General features: G+C 43.5%; 1 protein-coding gene across 1 annotated transcript in view; it reads right to left on the reverse strand.

Moving 5' to 3' along the window:
• Window positions 1-1,449: 1,449 nt before the first annotated feature.
• Window positions 1,450-23,284, reverse strand: part of ACTR3B (actin related protein 3B) — an 88,437-nt gene continuing 66,602 nt past the window's right edge. Inside the window, exon 10 of the mRNA XM_054818792.1 lies at window positions 1,450-1,476. Within this exon, the coding sequence (XP_054674767.1) occupies window positions 1,465-1,476 (12 nt within the window). The 3' untranslated portion in view covers window positions 1,450-1,464. The remainder of the gene's footprint in view (window positions 1,477-23,284) is intronic.

Below are 23,284 nucleotides of genomic sequence, written 5' to 3' on the forward strand. Positions count from 1 at the left end.
AGGACTTAGATATGCACAAGACAAACTCTCCTGCTCCCCTTGTTTTGTGATGACACATAGATCCCCCATGTAAACCTAATCCCTCACTACTCAATGGCCTTCAGATTTATTGAAAAGAAGCCAAATATTTTTCCCATAATCTTGAGTGAGGAAAGAGACCATATCGTGGATGGATTGCTGCAGAATAAGAAATTGCTAGAAGTAAAACCCTCCCCTACTGCATACTTCTATAACCTTTAGGGGAACAGGACTTGGTTTTTAGTATTTCTTGTAAATGAACAGAAAAGAAATATCTGCTCAAGTCATCAGCTCTCCCCCCAATGGAAAAAACATTCTTAACAAGGCCCTGAATATGAGCTGGCGGGATGAACTCCATGACAAATATCCACAGATGGGCCTCAGGCTGGGCAGACCCATCCTTCCCACAAGCTGTGAAGCACTGGCTGGTAGAGGTAGCAAGTTATCCTTCAGAACAACCATTTCCTGCTTTTATCGTGACTGTCAAAAGCTTCTCTTGTCTGGAAAATTTAAACATCCTCATGACTTCTTGCTTCACCTGTCTGCTTCTTGCAGGCTCTTAGAGGTAGAGAGGACCTTGGACCCACCTGGCTCCCTGGCTGAAAACCACTGTCCTATGGGACTTGCCACAGGAGCGTGAATATCGCGCAGGCTTATTTCCCTGCACTACGCAACACAGCACATGCTGAGCCCCAGAACCACATGGGAAAACTCAAACATAGACATCAATGCCATCTCAGTTGCAAAGAAAAACACATTTCTTCCCCAACACAACACATCTTACAAGTCTTTGGGCTTTCTTCGGCAAGGATCACACCAGCGTATAGACATTAGAGCTGCCCTGCAGAACAGAGCAGACAGCCAGCAGCAGGGGAGAGACGCTGCAAGCCCTGTCCATGGAGAGAAATGACAAATCAGCAGTTACATCCAGGACTCTTATTTGGAGAGCTGACCCATGCAACCTTCGGATCACAGCTTGCACCTTCCTCAAAGGTCCCTCCCCTGCCTCTTTCTGCTTGTATTTGGTGCGGGCATCAACACATGCCTGCACTCTGATAGCGCAAGAGTTTTTCTTTTTCTCTCTGTATTACAAGAGAGGAAGAAAACAGACAGAAGGAAAGGTGCTTACTAAATACGCACATTTTGTGAGGCTCTATTGCTGCTGTTAGTATAGTAGTTTTCTAGTGACCCTGAAAATACGGAGCAGAAGGCTCAGAAATGGTTTCATATCTTTTACTATACCCAAAAAATAGTAAGCATCCTGCACATCAGGCACTGGACTACTGTTTAAAACTTATTTAAGGCATTATGATCTCTGTAAGTTATGCAGTGAATTTATCTTGTGCCACTGTTCGTCAGCATGACTCTGACTCGTGGCTGAAAACTTACCTTATTACCTGGGGAAGCTCAGCATCTGCCAGCTGTGCAGGGGCTCCTCAATTCCATTCAAGCAAGAAGCTGTTGCGGTGGAAAAATACACTGAAACTGCTTTTTATCAGATCAGAGACTGCAATTACTAATTCACTCAGCTCACAAAGACTCAGAGATCCAAATGTCCTTCTGCTTTTTCCACGGGCTTTGATGAAGCTGGCATTATCATGCTAAATTACAGTTCAGGACCACTGTGTATGTACAGATTTATCAGAAGAAAGCTATTAGATGTCTTCAGTATACTGCCAATTATGCAGCCCCTGACACATAATTAACTAAGGCCCCAAAGCATGTATTTTAATCAATCCCTGTTCAGCAAAGCACTTATCTCTGTGCTTAACTTCAACACACATCTAGCATACATGCAAGTCCTCTTGTGAATAGAAAAAAACATGGGAGCTGCAAGAACTGTCCTACCAATAGTATTTAGGGCCTGTCATCACTACCAGGATAAGATACTATACTACTTGGGTAATGGCTTTTATTTTCAAAAATATCTAAGAAGTCAAGACCAGTTTCTAGAGTCATGGTGCCGTAACTATGGTGATTAAAGGACAAAAATACACAAGTTCTGGAGGAAATAGTATCTTTTACTACATGGTAAGTAGTTGGATAAAACTTGCAAACTCAGGCAGCAGAAATCTTTCTTCAGCCCTGTAAAGCTAGAATTCACCCCATTTGACCTGATCTGGCTACAGGTTACCTATTCTGTCTAAAGAGGACACTCAGGATTTCTCTGCAGTCAGTGGAGAACATCTCTAGATACCAATTCATCCCATGGGAAGGTTTCCAAGAAAGGTAGGACAAATCACTCTCTCTTTCTGTGTTGTTGCTGTAAAAGCCCACAGAACTAATTTACATTAAACACATTGGTTTCATCTAACCAAATGCACGCATCCATCCAAGCTACCTGTCTATCTATATAACTAATGAAGACATTCACGTTGCAGGCTAACACGCCACAAAGTAGACATCTAAACCAAAATGACTCATGCCTTAAACATATTTATTTCTCTCCAGCCTGGCCTACATTGACTAGCTTAGCTGCAGACAGAGGGCTAGATTCGTTCCCATAAACATAGGAGCGCAGCACCATTTTGAGCACTGAGGGTTATCACGTCTGGCCACCAGCTGCCATCCCAGAAGGGTGCAGGTCTGGAGTCACCCCCTTGGGACCACTGCGTATCATGGGAGCTTAGGGAGCAAGATTACATAAACCCTACTCAACCAACACTCACCATTACTCCTCCCTGTCTTCTACCTTGTTAATGGCTCAGTGAGGTGCAGCAGATCCCCTTTAATTGCCAGATAATGCAAGAAACAAAAACAGGTGGTAAAGGCCAGGCATTTACACACCTAATGGGATTTCTTAATGAACCTAGGCAGCTGAGTTCCACTGCTCCCACTTTCAGCTGAGATCAGGCAAGGATCATTTCAGAGCAAAGTGGTATATCTTCCCAAAAAGCAAAGAACCTATGAAAAATGTGTATTGAATTAGAAGCTGCTATGCAGCCTGAACTACAGCAGTGTGAGCCTCTTTGTAATCCATTATGACTGTGCAAAATGTAATAAAACTACTACAAGGTGCTCTAATTCCATTTACTAATAATCATAAAAGTATTTGAGATGTGTCTGATGAACCGTTTAGAAGACAGCATTTTCCAAAGATGATTTGTAGTCCAAAGAAAAGCCTTTAATACCATATAAATTAGATTTTATGTACAACAATATTTAAAGCCATTGTGTTTTTGTTGTTTTATAGTCACTGTTCAGTCTTCACTGAATAATTTGTTTGAAGAAAAAAAGATACTTGGCTTCTGAGTTCTTCCCAGTGAATCACAGAGCAGGAGTAATATCATCATTTGTCATTTTTTATCTGCAGATGCCATTGTGTTCAGTGTAGCTCTACACAGTTAATCTGAGCAGCTTCTGATGAATTGCATTTAGTAAAATACACAAAATTATTTTGCACTTAACTAACATGCTGAGCAGCTCCACTGACACATCAACTCCTACATGCTGCAAACACAGAAATGTTTTGCTTTTCCAGAGATGGAGGCCGGGTATGCCAGAGAAAGAGATGTATAAATAAATCAACTGTTAATTGATCTGCTGTAGTATTGAGATCAGCTAGTTTGCAAGGTTGGAAGTGACTGCCATATTTTTATTTTTGTCTTACCATGAGTTTTTGCTATCACCAGACACTGCCAGGGCATCTTGGAGCATATGGCTGGTCTAACTCCAAAGCTACAAGTGTGGGTTTGGTTTTTTTCTTTACACCAGCTTTGATCTGACATTTCTACATAAGGTGTCTCCTTAAAGGTACAGTTTCCTCTGCTCCCGTTTCCTCCAGGAGAGCAGGGGCTTTCTGCTAGCTCCTGTGAGCATTCGGCTGCCTGTTACACTGAATTTTTCCATTACACTGAAATACTGAAGATGTGTGCACTCCTTTCACCTGGCACGGCCTTGAGGAGCGAAGCAGACACCAGACACGCTCCCTTGCACCCGTGCCAGGCTGACCCCAGGCTTGCCTTAATCTCCTCTCCCTCAGCCCACACAGGCATCCAAGTCAGAAGCAAATTTTCTTCTCCCATACACAGAATTTTGCACCCACTTTCCAGTTGCAAAGCTGGACTACGAATACTCCTCCACCCTCGCAATGCCATACGATTTAAATATCGAGTCACAAAGAAGTTAAGCTTTTCATCTGTCCACCAGAATAAACAACATTTGAAAAACAATCCATAAGGCACAGTGAAATAGAAAATCTGTGTCTCTCCAGGATTTCTGGGCATCCAGAAAGTTTTCAGCAAACCGCCATCTCACCATCAGAAGTCTCACAGAAGCAGCAGTGCTGGCTAACACTGCCAGTGATGTGGGGGGGATGCTAAAGGGAGCACAGACTCACACAAGATGCCTCTGCCACCTCCAGTCAACTTCTCCCACCTACAGCTTGTGCTTGCAAAAAAAGAAGAAAAGAAGCAAGCTGGAAATATCAGCAGCACTGGGCTGCCATATGTACCAAGACCTATGTTATCATCAGCTTTTGCTCCTTTTTTCTCCCCTTCGGTGGCACAAAGCAAATGCCTTATCTCCAAACATCTTCCTCATCCCCACAAAGGGAGTCTGAGGTCAGCTCGAACAGCAGCCAGAGAAGGAACAAGTCTCTGAAATGAAACACCTCTCAGTTCAATGAATTAGTGAGTTTAGACACTTCTGAGCTTCCAGCAGACAAAGAAGCGCCTAACATGTAAATACACCTTTCCATTTTAGCTTATTAAGGGGCAGCTTCCCATCTGAAGATGCATATAATGAATTCAGGACAGATTACAGAGGACCGTAAATCCACCACAGATCAACAGTGCTGGGAAGAAACATGGAAATTTTGACAACCCTCCCATCAAACCCTCCACCACCAAAAAAAATGTTTGGGAAAGAGTTAAAAAGGAGAAGAATAATTTTGCATTTAGAGAAAAATCTTAATTTACTTATTTCTTGAATGTAAATTCATACAACAAAGGAATCAGCATTTTCCTTTACATCTAACACATAAAAAATGACCATGGAAAATTCTCCTTTCCTGCCATGCTGTCCAACAAAGACATTACCAACCCCAGCTTAAGGATTTGCTTCTGCAGTAAAGTTTGATCACTATAATGCACCGTGTCATTCTCAGTTACTTACAGTTATACTCATACACCCCATAGACACACCTACTGTAGCATAACATGGCCTTTTTTCCAGCTTAGCTTGTCATTTTAACCAGGTTAAGCTGTACTGAAAAAAAATATTTTCACTACAACAGAGGAGTATCTACAAGGGAGTTACGTCCTTATGGTTACGTCTTCATGATACGCAAGAGTTTTAGCCACGCTCCTGGAGACCGGCTCTGCTGGGTATTGATAACCACCATCCCAAGCAGAGTTTGGCTAACACTTACATGATGAAATCCAGGGCAACTAGACAGGCCAGCAGTTCAGTAGACTCAGTGCCCACTTTCCTCCATCGCAGACACTAAAGTATTTGCACCGTTCAAACCTCCGCCCATCACTTTCACTTCCCCTACATACACTACCTGCTCCACCCTGCCCACGTATTTCCACCTTCCCACTGAAAGAACAAACTTTTACAAAACCTCACCAGTTCATCGCAGTACTAGCAGCAGTGAGTGGATCAGCAGAGCAAATGGTGCTCCTCATTTCTCTGACCATCACTTCACACACACATACATTTGGAGCAAGACTTCAAATACACCAAATCTTATTGCTCCCTACAAGTACCTGGTTGTAACCAGGTGGGTGTTGGTCTCTTCTCCCAAGTAACTAGCGATAGGACAAGAAGAAACAGCCTCAAGTTGTGTCAGAGGAGGTTTAGATTGGATATTAGGAGAAATTTCTTCACCAAAAGACTGGTCAAGCATCGGAACGGGCTGCCCAGAGAGGTGGTGGAGTCACCATCCCTGGAGGTGTTCAAAAAACGCGTAGACATGGCACATCGGGACATGGCTTAGTAGGCATGGTGGTGCTGGGTTGACAGATGGACTTGATCTTAGAGGTCTTTTCCAACCTTAATGATTCTATGATTCAAATACAGCCCCACAGGACAGTCACTCATATTTCACTGCCATCAGAGCAGCGGATTTATGCCAGTCAAGTGGGACTTGGTCCTCTAACCTGAGCAAGGCAAGCCCATATTCAGGAAATCCTACATGCTCTCACTCCACAAAAACTCAAACAGAAATTATTCATGGGCACTGCTGGCACAGCAGACCAACAGTGATTACCAACCAAGACCAGTGAAGGTTTTGGCTGGTTGGGCTCCATACACCATAAACCATAAAAATAGGGAAAGGCAGCATTTCCATCTTTCCCACTTCGGTGTTACCTCCGCTGCTGTCAGTACAGCTCCTATGGTTTTCACTTTCAAGGCAGCAAAAACATTAAAAGAACTGTAAATCTTGAGTTTCTGACTCACACCTAACACAAAACCTTTGGAGTCATCCATCTCACCTGCTTTTCAACCTGCTGCATCAGTACATCCAACCACTGCATTCACATTCTCAGTAGTCATTCTAGCACAACAGAGATCACATTGCACAGCTGTGGTGGGTTGACCCTGGTTGGAGGCCAGGTGCCCACCAGAGCTGCTCTCTCACTCCCCTCATTCACTAGACAGGGGAGAAAAGGCATAACGAAACGCTTGTGGGTCGAGATAAGGACAGGGAGAGATCACTCACTAATTGTTGTCATGAGCAAAACAGACCAAACTTAGAGAGGGAATTCATCTGATTTATTACTAGGCAAAACAGAGTAGAGGAATGAGAGATAAAATCAACTCTTAAAAACACCTCCACCCACCCCTCCCATCTTCCCAGGCTCAACTTCACTCCCAGCTTCAACCTTCCCCCCCTCAGCAGCACAGGGGGACGGGGAGTGGGGGTTACGGTCAGTTCATCTCACGGTGTTTCTGCCGCTTCTCCCTCCTCAGGGGGAGGACTCCTCTCATCGTTCCCCTGCTCCAGCATGGAGTCCCTCTCACGGGGTGCAGACCTTCAGGAGCAAACTGCTCCAGCGTGGGTCCCCCACGAGGTCACAAGTCCTGCCAGCAAACCTGCCCTGGCGTGGGCTCCCCTCTTCATGGGTCCACCGGTCCGGCCTGGAACTTGCTCCAGCATGGGCTTCCCACGGGGCCACAGCCTCCTTCAGGTGCCTCCACCTGCTCCGGCATGGGGTCCTCCATGGGCTGCAGGTGGAATCTCTACACCCCCTCATCCTTCCTCCATGGGCTGCAGGGGGACAGCCTGCTTCACCATGGCCTTCACCACAGGCTGCAGGGGGATCTCTGCTCTGGTGTCTGGAGCTCCTCCTCCCCCTCCTTCTGCACTGACCTTGGTGTCTGCAGAGTTTCTTACATCTTCTCACTCCTCTCTCTCTGGCTGCAAAAGCTCTCTCTCTTTAAGTGTTTTTCTTCTTCTTCTTCTTCTTAAATATGTTATCACAGAGGCGCTGATTGGCTTGGCCTTGGCCAGCGGCGGGCCCGTCTTGGAGCCGGCTGGCATTGGCTCTATCAGACACAGGGGAAGCTTCTAGAAGCTTCTCACCTGTAGCCCCCCCGCTACCAAAACCTTGCCACGCAAACCCAACACAACAGCTTAAGCTAAAAGAAACAAAGACACTCTTACTCCAAAACCAGAGTTATCAACATATAACTAGAACATGCATCTAAAATCATCCAGCATAGACCACATTTTGCATTACAGTTTGGTGTGAGCAGCAAGATGCTTAAACCAAGAGATCAAAATCAGGGCTAGGAGGCAGCTGCCACTTATTCCAAATCAATGGGGAAGACTGAACAGCTGCAGGTGCTTTTGACTCCTACAGGTGTAAAGCATACGCTGGAAAATTGAGTTGATACAGTCTGAAGTGAAGTCTTGAAAGTTTGTATTTTAGCTAATTTGTTATGAAATTACAAATGTACCAGTTTAGTTTGACTTAAGTATATTTCTGTAGGAATAAGCAGTATTTTTCTTCCCTGGGCAAATGCTCCCAATGTAAAACTTCTGGCAACCAACAGGGACAAAGTTTGACTTCAAATCTTCAGGGGTTTTTGTGAAAACAGAAGAAAGAAAACCTAGAAAATCCTGTGGGAAATTGCCCAGAGGGAAGATTTTTCAACTATTGTTCTTTGCATCCATTCTTTATTCATCAGTCTTGAAAAATTCAAATACCCTGTCAAAAGGATAAGCTACATTTTGACCTTTACACTTTCAGTGAGGAACTAACAGTGAGTCCTGAAGTACGATGTATGGTGTGGCACAGCAGACACCACACCACCGCCCAGACGGACCATTCACAACCTGGGTTTACAGTTTGGATTGCCAGCACCCACATGCAGAATAACCTTTCCAGGGTAGTTTCATCCAGACAGGGAAGATTAAAATAACATGTGATTGACATGGATACTCAAAAAGTTGTCATACGTACCAGTGGAAAACTCGTTGATCCTCATGCATTATTTGTTGAAATTTTCTGCCAGAGACAATTTCCAAAAGAGATGGAACAAGGCAAAATGAACCTCAGTTCTTACCAGAACGGAGCCAATAATTATTGGCTGGTTCTTAACCCAGTCAAAATACCCACTGTTTTGCCTAAGGAATATGGGACGATAGAGTTCAGAAAGTTTTAAAGATGCTGTTTAATTTGTCCCCCTTTCTCAGGGCAGAACTGATTAATGTAACTTAAACGTACACATCCTCCCCATCACAAGCAATGTGAACAAGAGAGCACCTCCAAAAGAAGTGTGCAGTTCTTGAGGCATGAAAAAGATGTCAGAAACTTCCCCGGAGGAATATCACAAACCAGGCTGAGCTCAGCAGCCAAACTCTCATAAAGGAAACTCTCACACCTGTGTCCATTCCGCCGACTTTGGTCAAATCCCAGGCAGATGTAGACCCATACGGAACAGACTGCAGGACCAAGATGCTGTTTACATGGAAAACCTGTCACTGTGAAACAATTTTATCTGCAGCTGTCAGCTAAATCTCATTTGAGAGAATATGGCCTGCCAACAAATGCGGGCGATGTGTTTGTGAAAGGCAGGACTAGTACATTTTCAATGCCACTCCACACTTTTTAATGCTGAGCGCTAATGTTTCTAGCATATTACCTTCCAAATGTTGAAGCACGACATGCTTTATGGGAACTAATGAATCACATAGTAAAAACTAATTGCAACTTACATACTGTTGTGAACTGAGTTTTGCAACATAAAAGCAATCAGCCAGCAATTAAAATGCTAATAAGGGGCTGAACCTCATATAACAGTTTGCCAAAATCTAGTGCGATACAGTGCTTCCTGGAGAATTTTGAACAGATGGAATTTAGTTAGTAGGTAGTTAGTAGGCATTTCATCAAGCTTATAAACCTTACCATGCTGGAGGAGGGTCCCCACCATGATGCATTACATATTTCCAGTATTAGAAATGGTGGTAAAAGATCATTACATATTTTCTTCTTTTGACTGGCTTTTTCTGTTCACATGTAAATGATTAATAAACTCTTAGCAAGTCAGAAAGAAGTGGTACGTAGCGAATGTTCTTTCCAAATGCAGATGTCTTGAGTTTCTTTTGGTTGTAATATAGATGGACTCCCAATGTGGTGGTGGTCATCATCAAACCTACTTTTGTTTTTAATTATAAAAGCTCCTTTTCACAGATTCACTAATGCAAGATTGTGAAGTGAATGAAATAATTACATTTTAATTGGGTTCTCCTCTCCCACATCCATTTTTTCTTCATTACATTCCTAATACTAAGACAATTGAAATACATTAATTAATTCAAGTGGGGAATTATTAATTTTCAACATCATCAACCTTGGAGAAATTACCAGTGGTCCTAGACAAAAGCTCCCAGGAAGATGAGGAGCTACAGACTGTGCCCTCTATCCAATTCTAGCACCAGCCACGTAAATCTTCATTTTCCCTGAGGACAAGAAATGTCTCAGCGAGGTACGATCCTGGGAAGTTGGTGAATTATTCTTTAGCAAGCCTCATTCATTGCAGGTTAGCCTTTAAGTTTGTTCAGTCGTTATTGGCAGCAACACTGGAAAAGCAGGAACAAGCTCTAAACCGAATTAGTAACCCCTTGGTACTAAGTTATCTGCAAACAGAAGCCAGGGAAGGAGACCAGAGAAGGCACTGGGAACTCGTCTCTGTGCACATGGTGGTGCCACCCTAAGTCCTATCAGCTGAACACAGGACATGGAAAGTCAATGAGAGATGCAGGAATGTCCCAGATCTTGCCTGCTTGGATGAAGCTGTCTTTTAGCCACAGGAAATCTTGAGTAATGGGGTCTTGGCTCTCAGGTCCTTGTACCCTTCCAAGCACAAAAGCAAGAATGAATCACTGCCTGGTCCCAAGACTTAGTCAGGCACAGATCATTAATACAGGTATCAAAAATGGACTGAACTGTTTTCTTCTCACTCATGAGTGGCTTTCATAGCTTCCTTAAGGTCTTCCATTCAAAAATAAAGCTATTTTTCTCACTCTGCTTACAGTCCCTTTTCCTGTGCAATGCTCTCCAGGAGAGACTCTGCATGGAGGACCGTGTTCCTGGCTTGATAAAAACTTCCCTTCCTTACATTTGATCCTTAGCATCTCCAAACTCTCACTTTCCTCATCTGCTCCTCACTCCAGCCTGAGCACCAGAGCAATATGCAGCTAATGCTCCCAGCTAAAGCTCAGCAGTTAACCTCCACGCTCAGCACACCCTTTGCCATCTGCACTCCCCTCCCATGCATCCACCCTAAAAGGAAACAGGGCACAAAGTGCAGCAACGGTCTGAAGGCATGACAGATATACCTAAAATGCAGATGATGTCCCAAAAGGTAAGAAACACCCCTCCGCCTGCTCCGAAGGATGGAAGATAGGGTTTGCTGCTGTGTTTTACTGCTGTAGCTCTACCAGCACATCAGAACAGAAGGTGTTATTTTGAGCCTACTTTAAATTTATGAAGTAGTAAACCTTTTTGCTCAGGGTGGCAAAAGGTGAATTGCCATTAAAGGAGTGACCTGGACTCTAAAAGAGGTCTGTCAACAGAGGAATTGGAAACTTAAGGCATGACTTCCCAAATTACCACTCTGAAATTGCTTTGGAAGAAAATTGCCAGGAGGAGTGTGGGGGGGACGAAAGCGCATTACACGTAAAATTGTCTTTCACGACAGCAAGGAGGAGCCTCCATTAGGCAGGCTAGAAAAGGAGCAGGTTTTGCAAAAGTTCGTGGAAGTCACAGAGATTAGCCTCTACCTGTTCCTCCAGGGAACTCAAAAGTTGGCAGGAGTGCTTACGACTCATCACCAAAACAGAAGAGCTCTGGTGTTCGCCCTCACAGGCAATGCATCAGTACAGATACAGCCTGTCTTTCTCAATGAGGGCTTTATGCCAAAAAATTAAAGCTGCTTTTCTCTAAGGTCCTCAGTACAGAGAAGAGGAGCAGTATCTTTATTTCACCACAGTGAGGAAAGACTGTGGTTAGGTGAAGGATATGCCCCAAATTGCACCATACCTTGGGTAAAGCACCCAGTGCCATCGTCATTGCATCATTCTGCTTCCCTTACAGCACGTCCATAAGGAAACAGGCAGTAAAATTCCAAATCCCTCCTTCCATACACCAAGCTCCCAAGCCCACACACTTAACACTCACCAACTGATACGTCATTTGGGACCTATAACACCACCACTGTTTTTAAATACTTTATTCATCTTGCAGCTGGTGCGGCCACTCTCGTTTGACCCAATTCTTCACTGTTTTATTGGTAACTGCAGCCTTGACACCCATGCATTGTATAAAGGGGGAAATGGCTATAAATATCTCTAAGCAGTGGAAGTTGGCTGATATTACAAACACGTTAATGAACCAAGGCTGGTTTGTATCTGCTGAAAAACTGACCCTCATAATGTGTTTCTATACACATTTATGAGAAACTGTAAGCACACACATTATCTATTTTTTACCAGGCAGAAATAGCCACAGTACATATTTGAAGTATAAATACACTGAATTTAAAGGTAAGTAAATTGAAGCAAAGCTGAGACATAAGTCGGACGTGACAAAAAATGCTACTGTGATACCTTACAGTATTAAGCTCTGTTGTTGCCCTCCGATGCCTTGGGATAAATACTGCAATAAAGGTGAAGATCTCATTTCACTGTGCCCTGGGAGGGGATTGGGTTCAGACTGTCTGCCCTGGGAGCCTTAGAAAGAGCCTCGCTCAATGACCTCGTAATACTTAGCTTTCATGCGAAGCTTTGGGATAAATGGGAATCTGAGCATACCTGCAGCTCTGCTGTCATATTATTGTACCTGTGTGTACCGTCAATGAGCGGTGAAAGCAGAAAGTTCTCCTCTGATTAAAAAAACCCAGTACTCTACACAGAAATAGTATTTTCAAGAAAGCAACCAGATAATCAAAACAGCTGTGTATTTTCCAAATTTACGCTTTCTTTTGTTTTATTCTCCTGTATCTCTCTAATAGCACAGCAGAGTGAAGAAACGAAAAAAGGACTTTTGTGGTTAGTAAGGGGATTGCAATAGGAGCTTAATGTTCAGGAAGAACATGGAGACAAAGGAGTACGGTCTTGTCAAAAAGAAAAAATACTAAAAAGCACTTTCTCTTCTAACATAAGGTCAGAGGAGGAACCTGGCATGCTATGTTTCACTCCTTTGCAAGTGAGAGATTGAGCAGTAATTCTGCTCATTGCCTCTGGAGCAAGCCCCAAGTAAGAAAATAACTCAGGGAAAATCTCACAGCCTGTTCCCTCGCAGGAAAATGCTCATCTGAGACTGCACAGGCAACTGAGGAATTTGCATGTGATTTCAGGACCCACCCTCCCACCGAGGGCGATCGCTCTCACTGTGAGAGAGAGAAGCTCAAAGTTGTTGTTGGAGACCTTCCCTGAGGTGGGGGTCAGCTGCTGGACATGGGCCCCTGACTCCCTGTGCACAGGAAAAGACCCAGGCAGGTGGGTTCTACATACAACCTACAACACAACGCCTGTGGTATGCAGACATCCTCATGGCCACTTCTCACCATCAGCACAGTGAGAAACCAGCACTGCTCTTCAGCCAGACCAGAGGAGTGGAGCCTCTAGGGCCAGTGACAGAGCCCAACATCTAACAGAGAAACGAGCTGAAATGGGAATCAGACTTTTGCGAGGAATCAGAAACCTAATCAATGAGTTTGAGACTCATGCAACCTAGAAAGGGTAATATCCTAGACCCTCCTCAACTCTGAGATGTATTACAAAAACAGATGGAAATTATACAAATGGACACTTTTTAATAGGCTGGAGCTCCTGCAGCAGGTCCTCATGGCTGGATCTTCTCCTCTCATAACATCCCTGACACGGGGCACTATGGCAGCAGTCACCAGTCACAGAAATTCTTTTTTTTCAAGAAGCACTAATGAGATGAGCGGAATTAATACATACAGAGTCACCACAGACCATGGTATATTGGCATCAGTAGATAAAGTTTGCTTCTGGTGACATACAGAGATACAAGCACTGACAAGAAACCTATTGAAAGAGGAGGACGGAGCTGAGGGCATAACCCAGAGCCCAATTCAGCCATATGAAGGGGCTTTAGAGCAAGAGGCAAGAAAGGATGGAGAGGAGGTAAATGGTCAAACCCAGGCACTTTGAAGGATCAACTCAGTGAGAAGTAAACCTTCAGGGGCATTTCCGTATTGTGGCTAACAGTCTTTCAAGTGATGAACCATCCCCACTTCCAAATAACAGCCCATAAATCACACAGAAATCACCATCATGGGAGCCAGGGCATATGAAAATAAAGGTAAAAATTAGAAATGGGCAAAAGGAAAGGATCTTAGCTACAAGCAAGTCATTGGCCTTTCCAGAGAAGATAACAAAATCAGGAATAAACAGAGCTGAATGAAGAGAGGAAGAACAGCAAAGGTGTGAGAGAAGGAAATGCTGTGCCAGTGTGCATCTCCCTTCCATGCTATAGATGGGCTGGTAAGAACAAAAAGAGCAGGTACAGAACAAAAATAGGTCAGGGGGTGAAGGATGAGGGAAATTTAGGCTATTTGAAAGAGACATATCTAGAAATCGTGACCTGACAGCAGTGGGATGGGATGGTGGGAGAAGAGATAATAGTAAGAAGAATGAGAGGAGCAGGAGAGGAGGTACCCAGGCACCAGTGGAATAGCTTTCACCAGAAAAGTGTTATGAAAATTTTATTAAATAGTTTTGTATGAGCATCTAAGTGTTAATCACAGCTGGGCAGTGGGTGTGGGAGGGTTTTTTTACCCTTACTATAAAGTGCTGCTGTATAGATCAAGTTTCCTCAAGCCAGGTCAAGGTGCACTGGTTGAAGCCACTGTCTGAGTGCCACTGGTCCGTCCATGCTCTGATGGCCTCCACAATAGCTAGGAGACATGAAGGCAGGGAAACACAAAGCAAGCATGTCCTTCGTGCTTGGGAGTAGTCAAGAAAATGAAGTGAGAGATGGGAAGAACTGAGGTCCCTGTAGAGGGTACTGACTTTGTACAAAAGTAATGGGCAAAGTCAGAGGGGTGAGATTTGATGAGGACAGAGACGTCAGGTCAGTGAGATGAAGGCTATAATTGAATATGGTGAGGTGGTAGCAGAGGTAATTAGGGCTCAGTAAGCTGCAAAGGGCACAAATTAAATGAGGCTAAAACAGAAGTTAAAGCACAAAGACAGTCAGCGTGCTGAGTTTCTTTGCCAACGGCAATCTGGCTGATGAAGATCAATTAATTGAATTCAAAGAGCTGGGATGAGCCAGGCCTCCTGGGAAGACAGAGTTTGGGTTATAAAGGGGAAGAATAGAGCTGGTGAGAGAACACCGGGTGGTACTAAACAAAAGTAATTTGGACTCAAAAGAAGATAAGAGGGAACTGCCATGAAAGGAGAAATTAGGAGACAGTGCTGGCAGTGCAGGGAGGAAAACACTGAGAGAATTAAAGTTTGAGAAAAGGATCAGAGAGCAGGAAAACTGAAAGAAGAAAGGAGAGAAGAGCACTACCAGAAGTGGGAAGAATGAGGAACATAAATTATTTTGTGTCATTATCATGTTGCCAGACTGGAGAGGTGGGTAGTTGGAGACGCTAACCAAACCCAGCACCTCTCCTCTAGTCAATGGCCAACACACTCTCCCAATGAGCAATCGGTGGAGCAGCACTCCATTCAACCCTGTATTTCACCTGCTTTCCTCCTCCTATTGCACCAAAGCCATGAAGCGTGTTAAAACTACCAGATGAAAGATACAGTCATCATTCCTGTTAAACCGTGGAAATTATCAGCTGGAAAGCACCACTGGTAATTTTCAGGATTTCCCTCTTCTACACTCAATCCTAGTGGGGAACGTCTGGCTTTGTGGTCAGAAATTTGGCTGCACGGAGCCATTTCCCAACACTTCCCAGGCACATGGTGTTCTCATATAACAAGATGGACTCCTCCTCTCCAGCACCTGGTGCCAGGGCGGCTCTCAGGTTGGTGCTGGGGAAGGTTGAGTCCCTGCTGGACAGTATGGCTTGACTCCCAAAGCAAGCCGGTCTGGGCTGTCTGCACTGTGAGAGGCATCAGGCTTTGAGGGGGGCTCTACCTCCATCTTCCCCATCAAAAACACTCAGAGGTCTTTGAAGTCCAAGTTCTGCACTTTGTCAGAGCGCACACTAGCAGGAGGTAATTTTTAGGTGGACGAAACTTGGGTCTTATGGATGTGCTGGACCAGGACCAGAAAGTAAAGGGGTTGTAACTGGATCTGTCGCAGTCCTCACATGGTGGGTCCATTCCTCTCAAATGGATCTCAGCCCAGCAACCTGCAGTGACTTCCGGGGCTCAACAACCTCAGGATGTGTAGGAAATGTCTCTTTTCTTCATTCCCCTTGTAGGCTTGAATGTGGGTCTGCTCCCTGACTGCCTTCAGATTTTCCTGGTTATCACCTCTTCTACAGCCCTGTTGCATGTCTCCCAGTCTCTGCACACTGTGTCCTCACATCAAGGGGGTTTTCCCCAGTTAAGTGAGCTCTGCTGCTGCCTGGGAAGGAGCAGCTCCTCCCTCCCAGGATCCTCCCCAATCCAAGGTGAACCAGCCTGCACAAGGAGATGAAGCTGTCCCTTTCCCTGCTGCTGCACATCTATCTACACTTTACCTCCTACCCCTAATAATAGATAAATGCAGGATTAATCCCCAAACTTCTTGAGCTCATGTTAGTTAGATTAGCAGCCTAGAAAGACAACACAGTGGTGAGATTTTTCACAATTCTGATTCAAATAAAGATAAAAATAGCCATTTAGAAAGATATTTTTCCATGGATATTCACATGCTTCCCTGCACTGTCCATCCAAGAGGTGCAGCAAATGGAATTGATCCTATTTCTGCCAAAGACTGATGGTGGATACAGGCCAAATGCAGAAGTGAATTTACCAGCAGAGTGAAATCTGCCAAAGGTAATGGAGAGCCTTCCTTTCATTTTAAGGTTCTTGAGAGGACACACAGTAGGTTTGTTTTAAAGCCATCTATGTAAGATTACCAGCCGCCTCCCTACTGTGGGACTGTAGATGATGTTGATAAAAAAACCAAATTGCCACTTGAACAGTTTATATCCCAGCCAATGCACAATAAGGATGGAGATAAGGACAAATGGACCCCTGTCTGTGGTATTTTGAGAAAGAGAACATTGAGTATTACACGTTTGCCTTGTCTGCAGACTAGTTACCACTGTACCTGACCACCTCTGTAAAGCGCTCTTAGATATGCTGGTTGAGAGCTTTATTATCTGTATCAGTATCTGAAGTTCACGTTATTATTTAACTTTTGAGTCAAATGGGCTGATCTATAGCATAAAAACAGCATGGTCATGAACTGTTTATTTATTATATGCATCCTGGTAACATGAAAATAGTCAAGAGAGATGAAGCTCCCACTAGGCCAGATGTACACGTAAAGAGCATGCAAACCTTGCCCAAAGAGTTCCCAAACCCAGGAATTATTTTCTCTTTTTGTCTCTTTTTCTATTTTGCAGGCTGGGAACTCTGGCACAGAAAGAATTAAGCATTTAACTATTTGTTTAATGGCTTCAAAGTCTCACCAGTGAAGATCAGATAAAATAGGAATCCAAAGGAGAATATGGCTAAGAACTGACCTGAGAAACATCCCAAGCCACAACAGACTTTGCTGCTGTTCATTTGGCTGAGAGCGCATGCCCACTGTTATAATTTCTGACTCAGCAGTTACAGAGTAATAACCAAAATTGGCAGGGCTGGCACCTGCTGCCTCCCATGGAGAGCAAGAACTGTGGCGGAGCCTTTCCATGGACTCCCAGCACAGGCTCATCCCCTGTAGTCCAAGCATGACTCAGCACCAGGGAAGACTTTTGCAACTTTGGCTGCTTTGTGTCCACTATACAGTGGAAAATCTATAGGTTGCATCAGTTTTTTCTCCTCAACAACTGCCTTGGGTTTCCAGTACTACTTTGATTAGACTGGTCCAAGTTATACAATCAGTCCAATTTATATTCCCAAAACAAAAGACAGAAGTGCTCTGACCGGAGTCCAGATTTTCTGTCTGATTGCTTTTCATTTCACACTTCCTTGTTTTAATTACATTTTAAGATTACATACAGGGATTGTGGTTAGTTGCACTCAATGGGTATTGTACAGATTTAAGGGTCATAGGAAAAGGAAAGGGAAAAAGACAACTAACCTCATTGTTTACTGTGGTTCCTATAACATGTGCAGTCAAGTGCTCAGTAAGTTTTAATAGAAATCTGGCTTGATTGTGATTAAAGGAAGAATTTGCTGATGAATTCTTCAGCTCAAAAGTATGGGCTTTTAATTTTTTTATATGCATTGAGCCTAAAAAAGCTGATTCTGCAAAACTTTCTTGACCTCACTGATTGCAGCCAATTACAAGATGGATGGCCAGGATTTAAAAGTATCAGTATGCTGCAGCAGCTGGCCAAGTACGTCTTAGACAGCTCAACAAGGAGATGGTGGGGAGGAAGGGGACACATTATGGATTTTATGATTCCTTTCATTAAGGCAGTAAAAATCCTGCTTGGCTAGAAAATAAGCTCTTTTTTTTTTTTTAAATTAATAAACAACAAAACAAAGCTAGCACTTATTGCTTTAATAATATTTAATTAATATAATTATTAATTATTTAAATGCTATTCCTTTTCTGTATTCTCATTCTCAACAGCACTGAGAAAGATTTGCACACCATCAATATAGTACCAACAGCCCCCCAGCTCCCTTTCTCTTTCCCCTCTGCTACGGCTTTAAGAGAGGTGCTACCCAGAGCAGGCAGTAACATTGCGAATGGTGCTTTCACAGCTGAACTGCTGAGGAGCAGAGTGGCTCACAGTACATGGAATGGCTGAGGGAATTTGTAATGTTGTACTGCATCTGCATAGCTCTTACATTATTGCTCATGCATAATCTTTGCTATGTTGCTATGAAAAATCCAGTATCTGCACCTAGCAGAGCAGATTTCAAAGCTCCAGAGGGAGCAACAATTTCCCAATGTTCAGATCTTGTCTTGATGTCCAACGGATGTCATGCTAGTGGTTACACTCAGCTTTTTAAAAAGAAAGCCCTGTGAAATTCCACACAAAGCAAGCAGTCTGTCCCACAAATGCATCATGATGTAATCATTCACTGCACCTTCATACGTTTTTTTCCATGTATGACTCATTAAATGATGCACAAAGAGGGAGAGATATGGCCGCAATTTCCTGTTCTTTACATCTGGATTTGCAATCTTAAAAATGTATGACATACCTTTCGTGTTAGGAAATAGATACAATAAATCGCAGGGCCTTCTTGCTCCAAGTTCTCTTTAGGTATAGAGATATTGAATAACAGGAGTTAAACTAATCAAAACACTTAAAAAATCCATGACAATCTAAATCAAGAAGAGGAACAATACCAACAGCTCTTCCTGTCCAAACCTTTGCTGACTGTGAAACCATTTCTCCGACAGTAAACACATTAGCATTTTTTAAGAGCATGAACCAGCTTACAACTAACCGGGCATTAACTTGCTCAGCACTAACTGAGCATTAGCATCACTGACCATGGAGGCCAGCAGTCTGCAAGCATCAGGCACCTCGAGGATGCTGAGAGTTCTCCAGATGAATAGAAACAGCAACAGCTTATGTGATGAGGCCCTCACTGCAAAAGCTAATGAGTTTTTGGTCAGATGCACTTCATTGGTTTGATGGAGTATATCTCCTTTGAGTGTCAAAGGAGTACAGGTTACTAGCTGCACCACAAACCTGCCCACATAGCTACACGAACCCAACCACAGACACCAAGCGACTTCTGGATTTCTGTGGAGGTGTCTAATTCCGCTCCCCTTTTCAACTCTATTGATCAATTAGTCGTTGGTAGAAAATGGCAGCTTTGCTGATGAGGACGGAACTGAAATGTCAGGATAAAATACACAACTATACCATGCTAGAAGAAGAAAACCAAACCACATTCTGAGCCTTATTAAGAATATGGTGCATTAAACAGGAAACAGAATAAATTTTTTTTTTTTTTACTCCATCCTATTCACGTTCTCATACCACCCTTTTTCCTCAAAATCTGAGTGTGAACCCTCAAATATATATAGCCAACTTTCATGAATGGAAATTTGGGCAGAAGAGCCTTCGAGGCAAAAAATAAGTGATATGGCCACTCTCTGGGCCCCTGTCAGGGTCCCCAGATAACAGAGTTGTGATTCCTTCTTCTGCAGTGCTTGGAGAGGAGCACATTCTTTGCTTTCTACTCTCTGTACAAATAAGGTTTAGTAATTTAGGGTGATTGCAATTCTTTATTCTCATGCCCGCAAGAGTGATGCACAGAATTCAATAGGCAGCCGTAACCTTCCCCCACACTTTTTATTCTGTACTAGCCTAGTAAAATCTTTCAAAAATATTATTTTTAATCAGTTCTATAGTTTTGAAAGACATTCCTACAGAATACTACTCACTCACAGTTCAGAGTGAGTGACTGGAACAAAGAATGCCGCTGCTGAAATTAGCACTCTCCAGATCTCCTTAAAAATAGACAGAGAAAATGAGATATCTGACATTTTCTCATCCCTTATTAGCAATCAGAGAGCCAAGGCAACCTGTCGATATACTCTTGCACTAAAGGGTTAACTTTCCTAAAATTACCTTCTTTAACTAGCTGCTTCTTCCACCTGAAAACTGTTTCCTAGCACTAAAACAAGTAGGAAAATGCAGTTCCACTTTACAAATGGCAAAATGGAAGGACCTTTCCACCTCTCACCTGAAGATCTTTCACAGATGAGGTCTTCCAGAACACTTATTCCATCAGATCTAATGAATGGCGTGACTCATAGCTAATGAAGTGATATTGGCATTACAAAATAATAGAGCTGAGTAATTTAACAAAAATAAAAGAGAGAAGGAGTTGGTAGAACAGGCATCAGCTTTGCAAAGCCTGAAAGGTTTCATGGTCTTTTACAGGCCTTTTTTTTTTTTTTTTGTTAAAATGGCAAGGAAAGCCAAGCAATTTCAGACAAAATCCCCACTGTATGTAATGTTGCAAACTCTCCCTACTAGAACCACAACGTTGCATTGAACCAGGCACCCAAAGGGTTCCCAGTGGATAGACATCAGCCTAGTTTCGAACCAGGCCTAAGGTCATTGATGGATTATCTTCACCCTCCACCCTTAGATTTTCAACAGGGCACGTGCAAAGGGAAACTTCTCCAAACATTACCTCACTGCAGCAAGGTATTTAGTACTCAACTGCAGTGAGGAACATTCTTCTGTAGGTTCTGTGCTATGCATTTACAACACAAACAGTTCTTAAACAAATGGACTCAAGTTAATTAAATCAATAGCCCAAGCAAATTACTTTTTCAAGTGTAAGTTTTATTAAGCATTATTTTACTTTACTGGGAGTCTATTACCAGGATAAGGAACTAGGTAAGGTAGTGAGCTAAACACAAAGCACTGAGCCTTCTGGGAATTTCTTCTTCTGTTTTCCTAATATGCTAGTACTAAGCCTATTACTCGATTAAGTGGTTTATACAATGTCCTCTCCTGCTTTACCTAAAGTAACATAAAAAAAGATCACTAATGTGATGCATTGCACTTAAACTTTTATTTGTACAAGAAGTGGAAAAAGAAAAAACAAACACACAAACAAACTCACTCCACCAGAGTTAGAGCATTAATAGCTGGTTTTATTAAGACTATGTAGCCACATGAGTACAGAACGTTCGCATGTCACTCAGCAAAGTGACAGAGCTTTCACCTCTTCCCTGTTGTCTTGAGCAAGAGGTATAGATTGAACTCATATTCACTATAGGTCCCTCTCAGGAGGGTCATGGCCATCTTCCCCAGGGAGAAAGAGGAGGCCACCCTTTCAGATGTGACTGATGAAGTGAGAAGTGCAGATCCCATACTGGTGGGGGAGAGCAGGGCTACCAGGCACCAAGACTTTGGATGTCTAGAGTGAAGGTCTTTAAAGCTGAGCTCATCGCTCTGGTGTCTCTGCATACTTAATGGCCATGGTTCATCTGATCTATTCTGGACGTCTGCTTCAAGGCAGACACAAGTGAAGATGACAGAAGTGTGAGTACAAGAAGATCCTTCAAGTGTGCAGGTGGTGCAGCCACTCGGAGACCCAGAGGCCAAAGAAACCTAGGGACAGGAATACTGAGGCTGACAGGAGAGGAAGCCCCATTTCATTCTTTATAGCAGAGCCAGTCATAGTGCAATGATCATAGGGACTTAGGCAACACAGTAAGCATCAAGGAAAAATACATTAATGAATGAATAGGCATCACAGTGCAGGCATTCATCATGATTCCCATCATGCTTAAACCCAGATGAGAAGACAGATGTTGGTTCTTCTCTTGTAGCATTTAGTACATATGTGGATTGCATGTTCTTGTACTGAACAAATGTAGTTCCTCTCCCCAGTTGTGCACCCTTCAGAATAAAGAGGAGGTTAACCTGAAAAGAAGAATTGAGACGACATAGCTGTGGAGGACTTTTTTAGGCTCAATGCATGTAAAAAAACCTAAAAGCCCATAATTTTGAGCTGAGTAGTACAAGAAAGATGGTTTTCCAGAAGTGGGGAATGGAAGGATGAAAAATAATTTGAAATGGCTAGCTGGATCTCTGAATCGAATATACCAGGGGTAAGGGCAAAAGTGAAATACTGATGTGCTGAGCTGCAACTCTAGGGAAAATAAGGGGTGGGGGTGGGGCGAGATGGATTTGGTAACCAGGAAGGAAACTGAAGGTCACAAGAGACTTTGTTGAGGGAAGGACTGAATCTAAACTGTGTGACCGCTTGGGCTGCAGCACTAAGGAAAAATAGACACAGTAGCAGTTAAGAAAGGGACCCCAAAATCATAACATTCGTCTTGTACAAAAATTTCCAAACTCCCTAGTAAAATTCTTTCCTGGAATGGGAGGCAGAAGGGCAGGTAGCAGTGGAAAGAGGGAGTTTTCCTAAATAACTATGACAATATAAGAGCTGATTTCTTCCCCAGCTGCAGAAAAATAAGTCCGCAATGTAGGGAAGGAAATTCATAGAAACATAGAATCATTTAGGTTGGACCTTTAAGATCATCGAGCCCAAGCATTACCCTAGCACTGCCAAGTCCACCACTAAACCATGTCGCTAAGCACCACATCTACATGTCTGTTAAATACCTCCAGGGATGGTGACTCAACCACTTCCCTGGGCAGCCTGTTCCAGTGCTTGACAACTCTTTTGGTGAAGAAATTTTTCCTAATATCCAATCTAAACCTCCCCTGGCACAACTTGAGACCATTTCCTCTTGTCCTATCGCTTGTTACTTGGGAGAAGAGACCAACACCCACCTCACTACAACCTCCTTTCAGGTAGTTGTAGAGAGCGATAAGGTCTCCCCTCAGCCTCCTTTTCTCCAGATTAAACCACCCCAGTTCCCTCAGCCGCTACTCATCAGACTTGTGCTCTAGACCCTTCACCAGCTTCGTTGCCCTTCTCTGGACACACTCCAGCACCTCAATGTCCTTCTTGTACTGAGGGGCCCAAAACTGAACACAGTGCTCGGGGTGCGGCCTCACCAGTGCCAAGTACAGAGGGATGATCACTGCCCTAGTCCTGCTGGCCACACTATTTCTGATACAAGCCAGGATGCTGTTGGCCGCCTTGGCCACCTGGGCACACTGGTGGCTCATATTCAGCTTGCTGTCGACCAGCACTCCCTGGTCATTTTCCACCAGGCAGCTTTCCAGCCACTCTTCCCCAAGCCTGTAGCATTGC

The sequence above is a fragment of the Grus americana genome, chromosome 2 (genome assembly GCF_028858705.1).
Source record: "Grus americana isolate bGruAme1 chromosome 2, bGruAme1.mat, whole genome shotgun sequence".
Lineage (NCBI taxonomy): Eukaryota > Metazoa > Chordata > Aves > Gruiformes > Gruidae > Grus > Grus americana.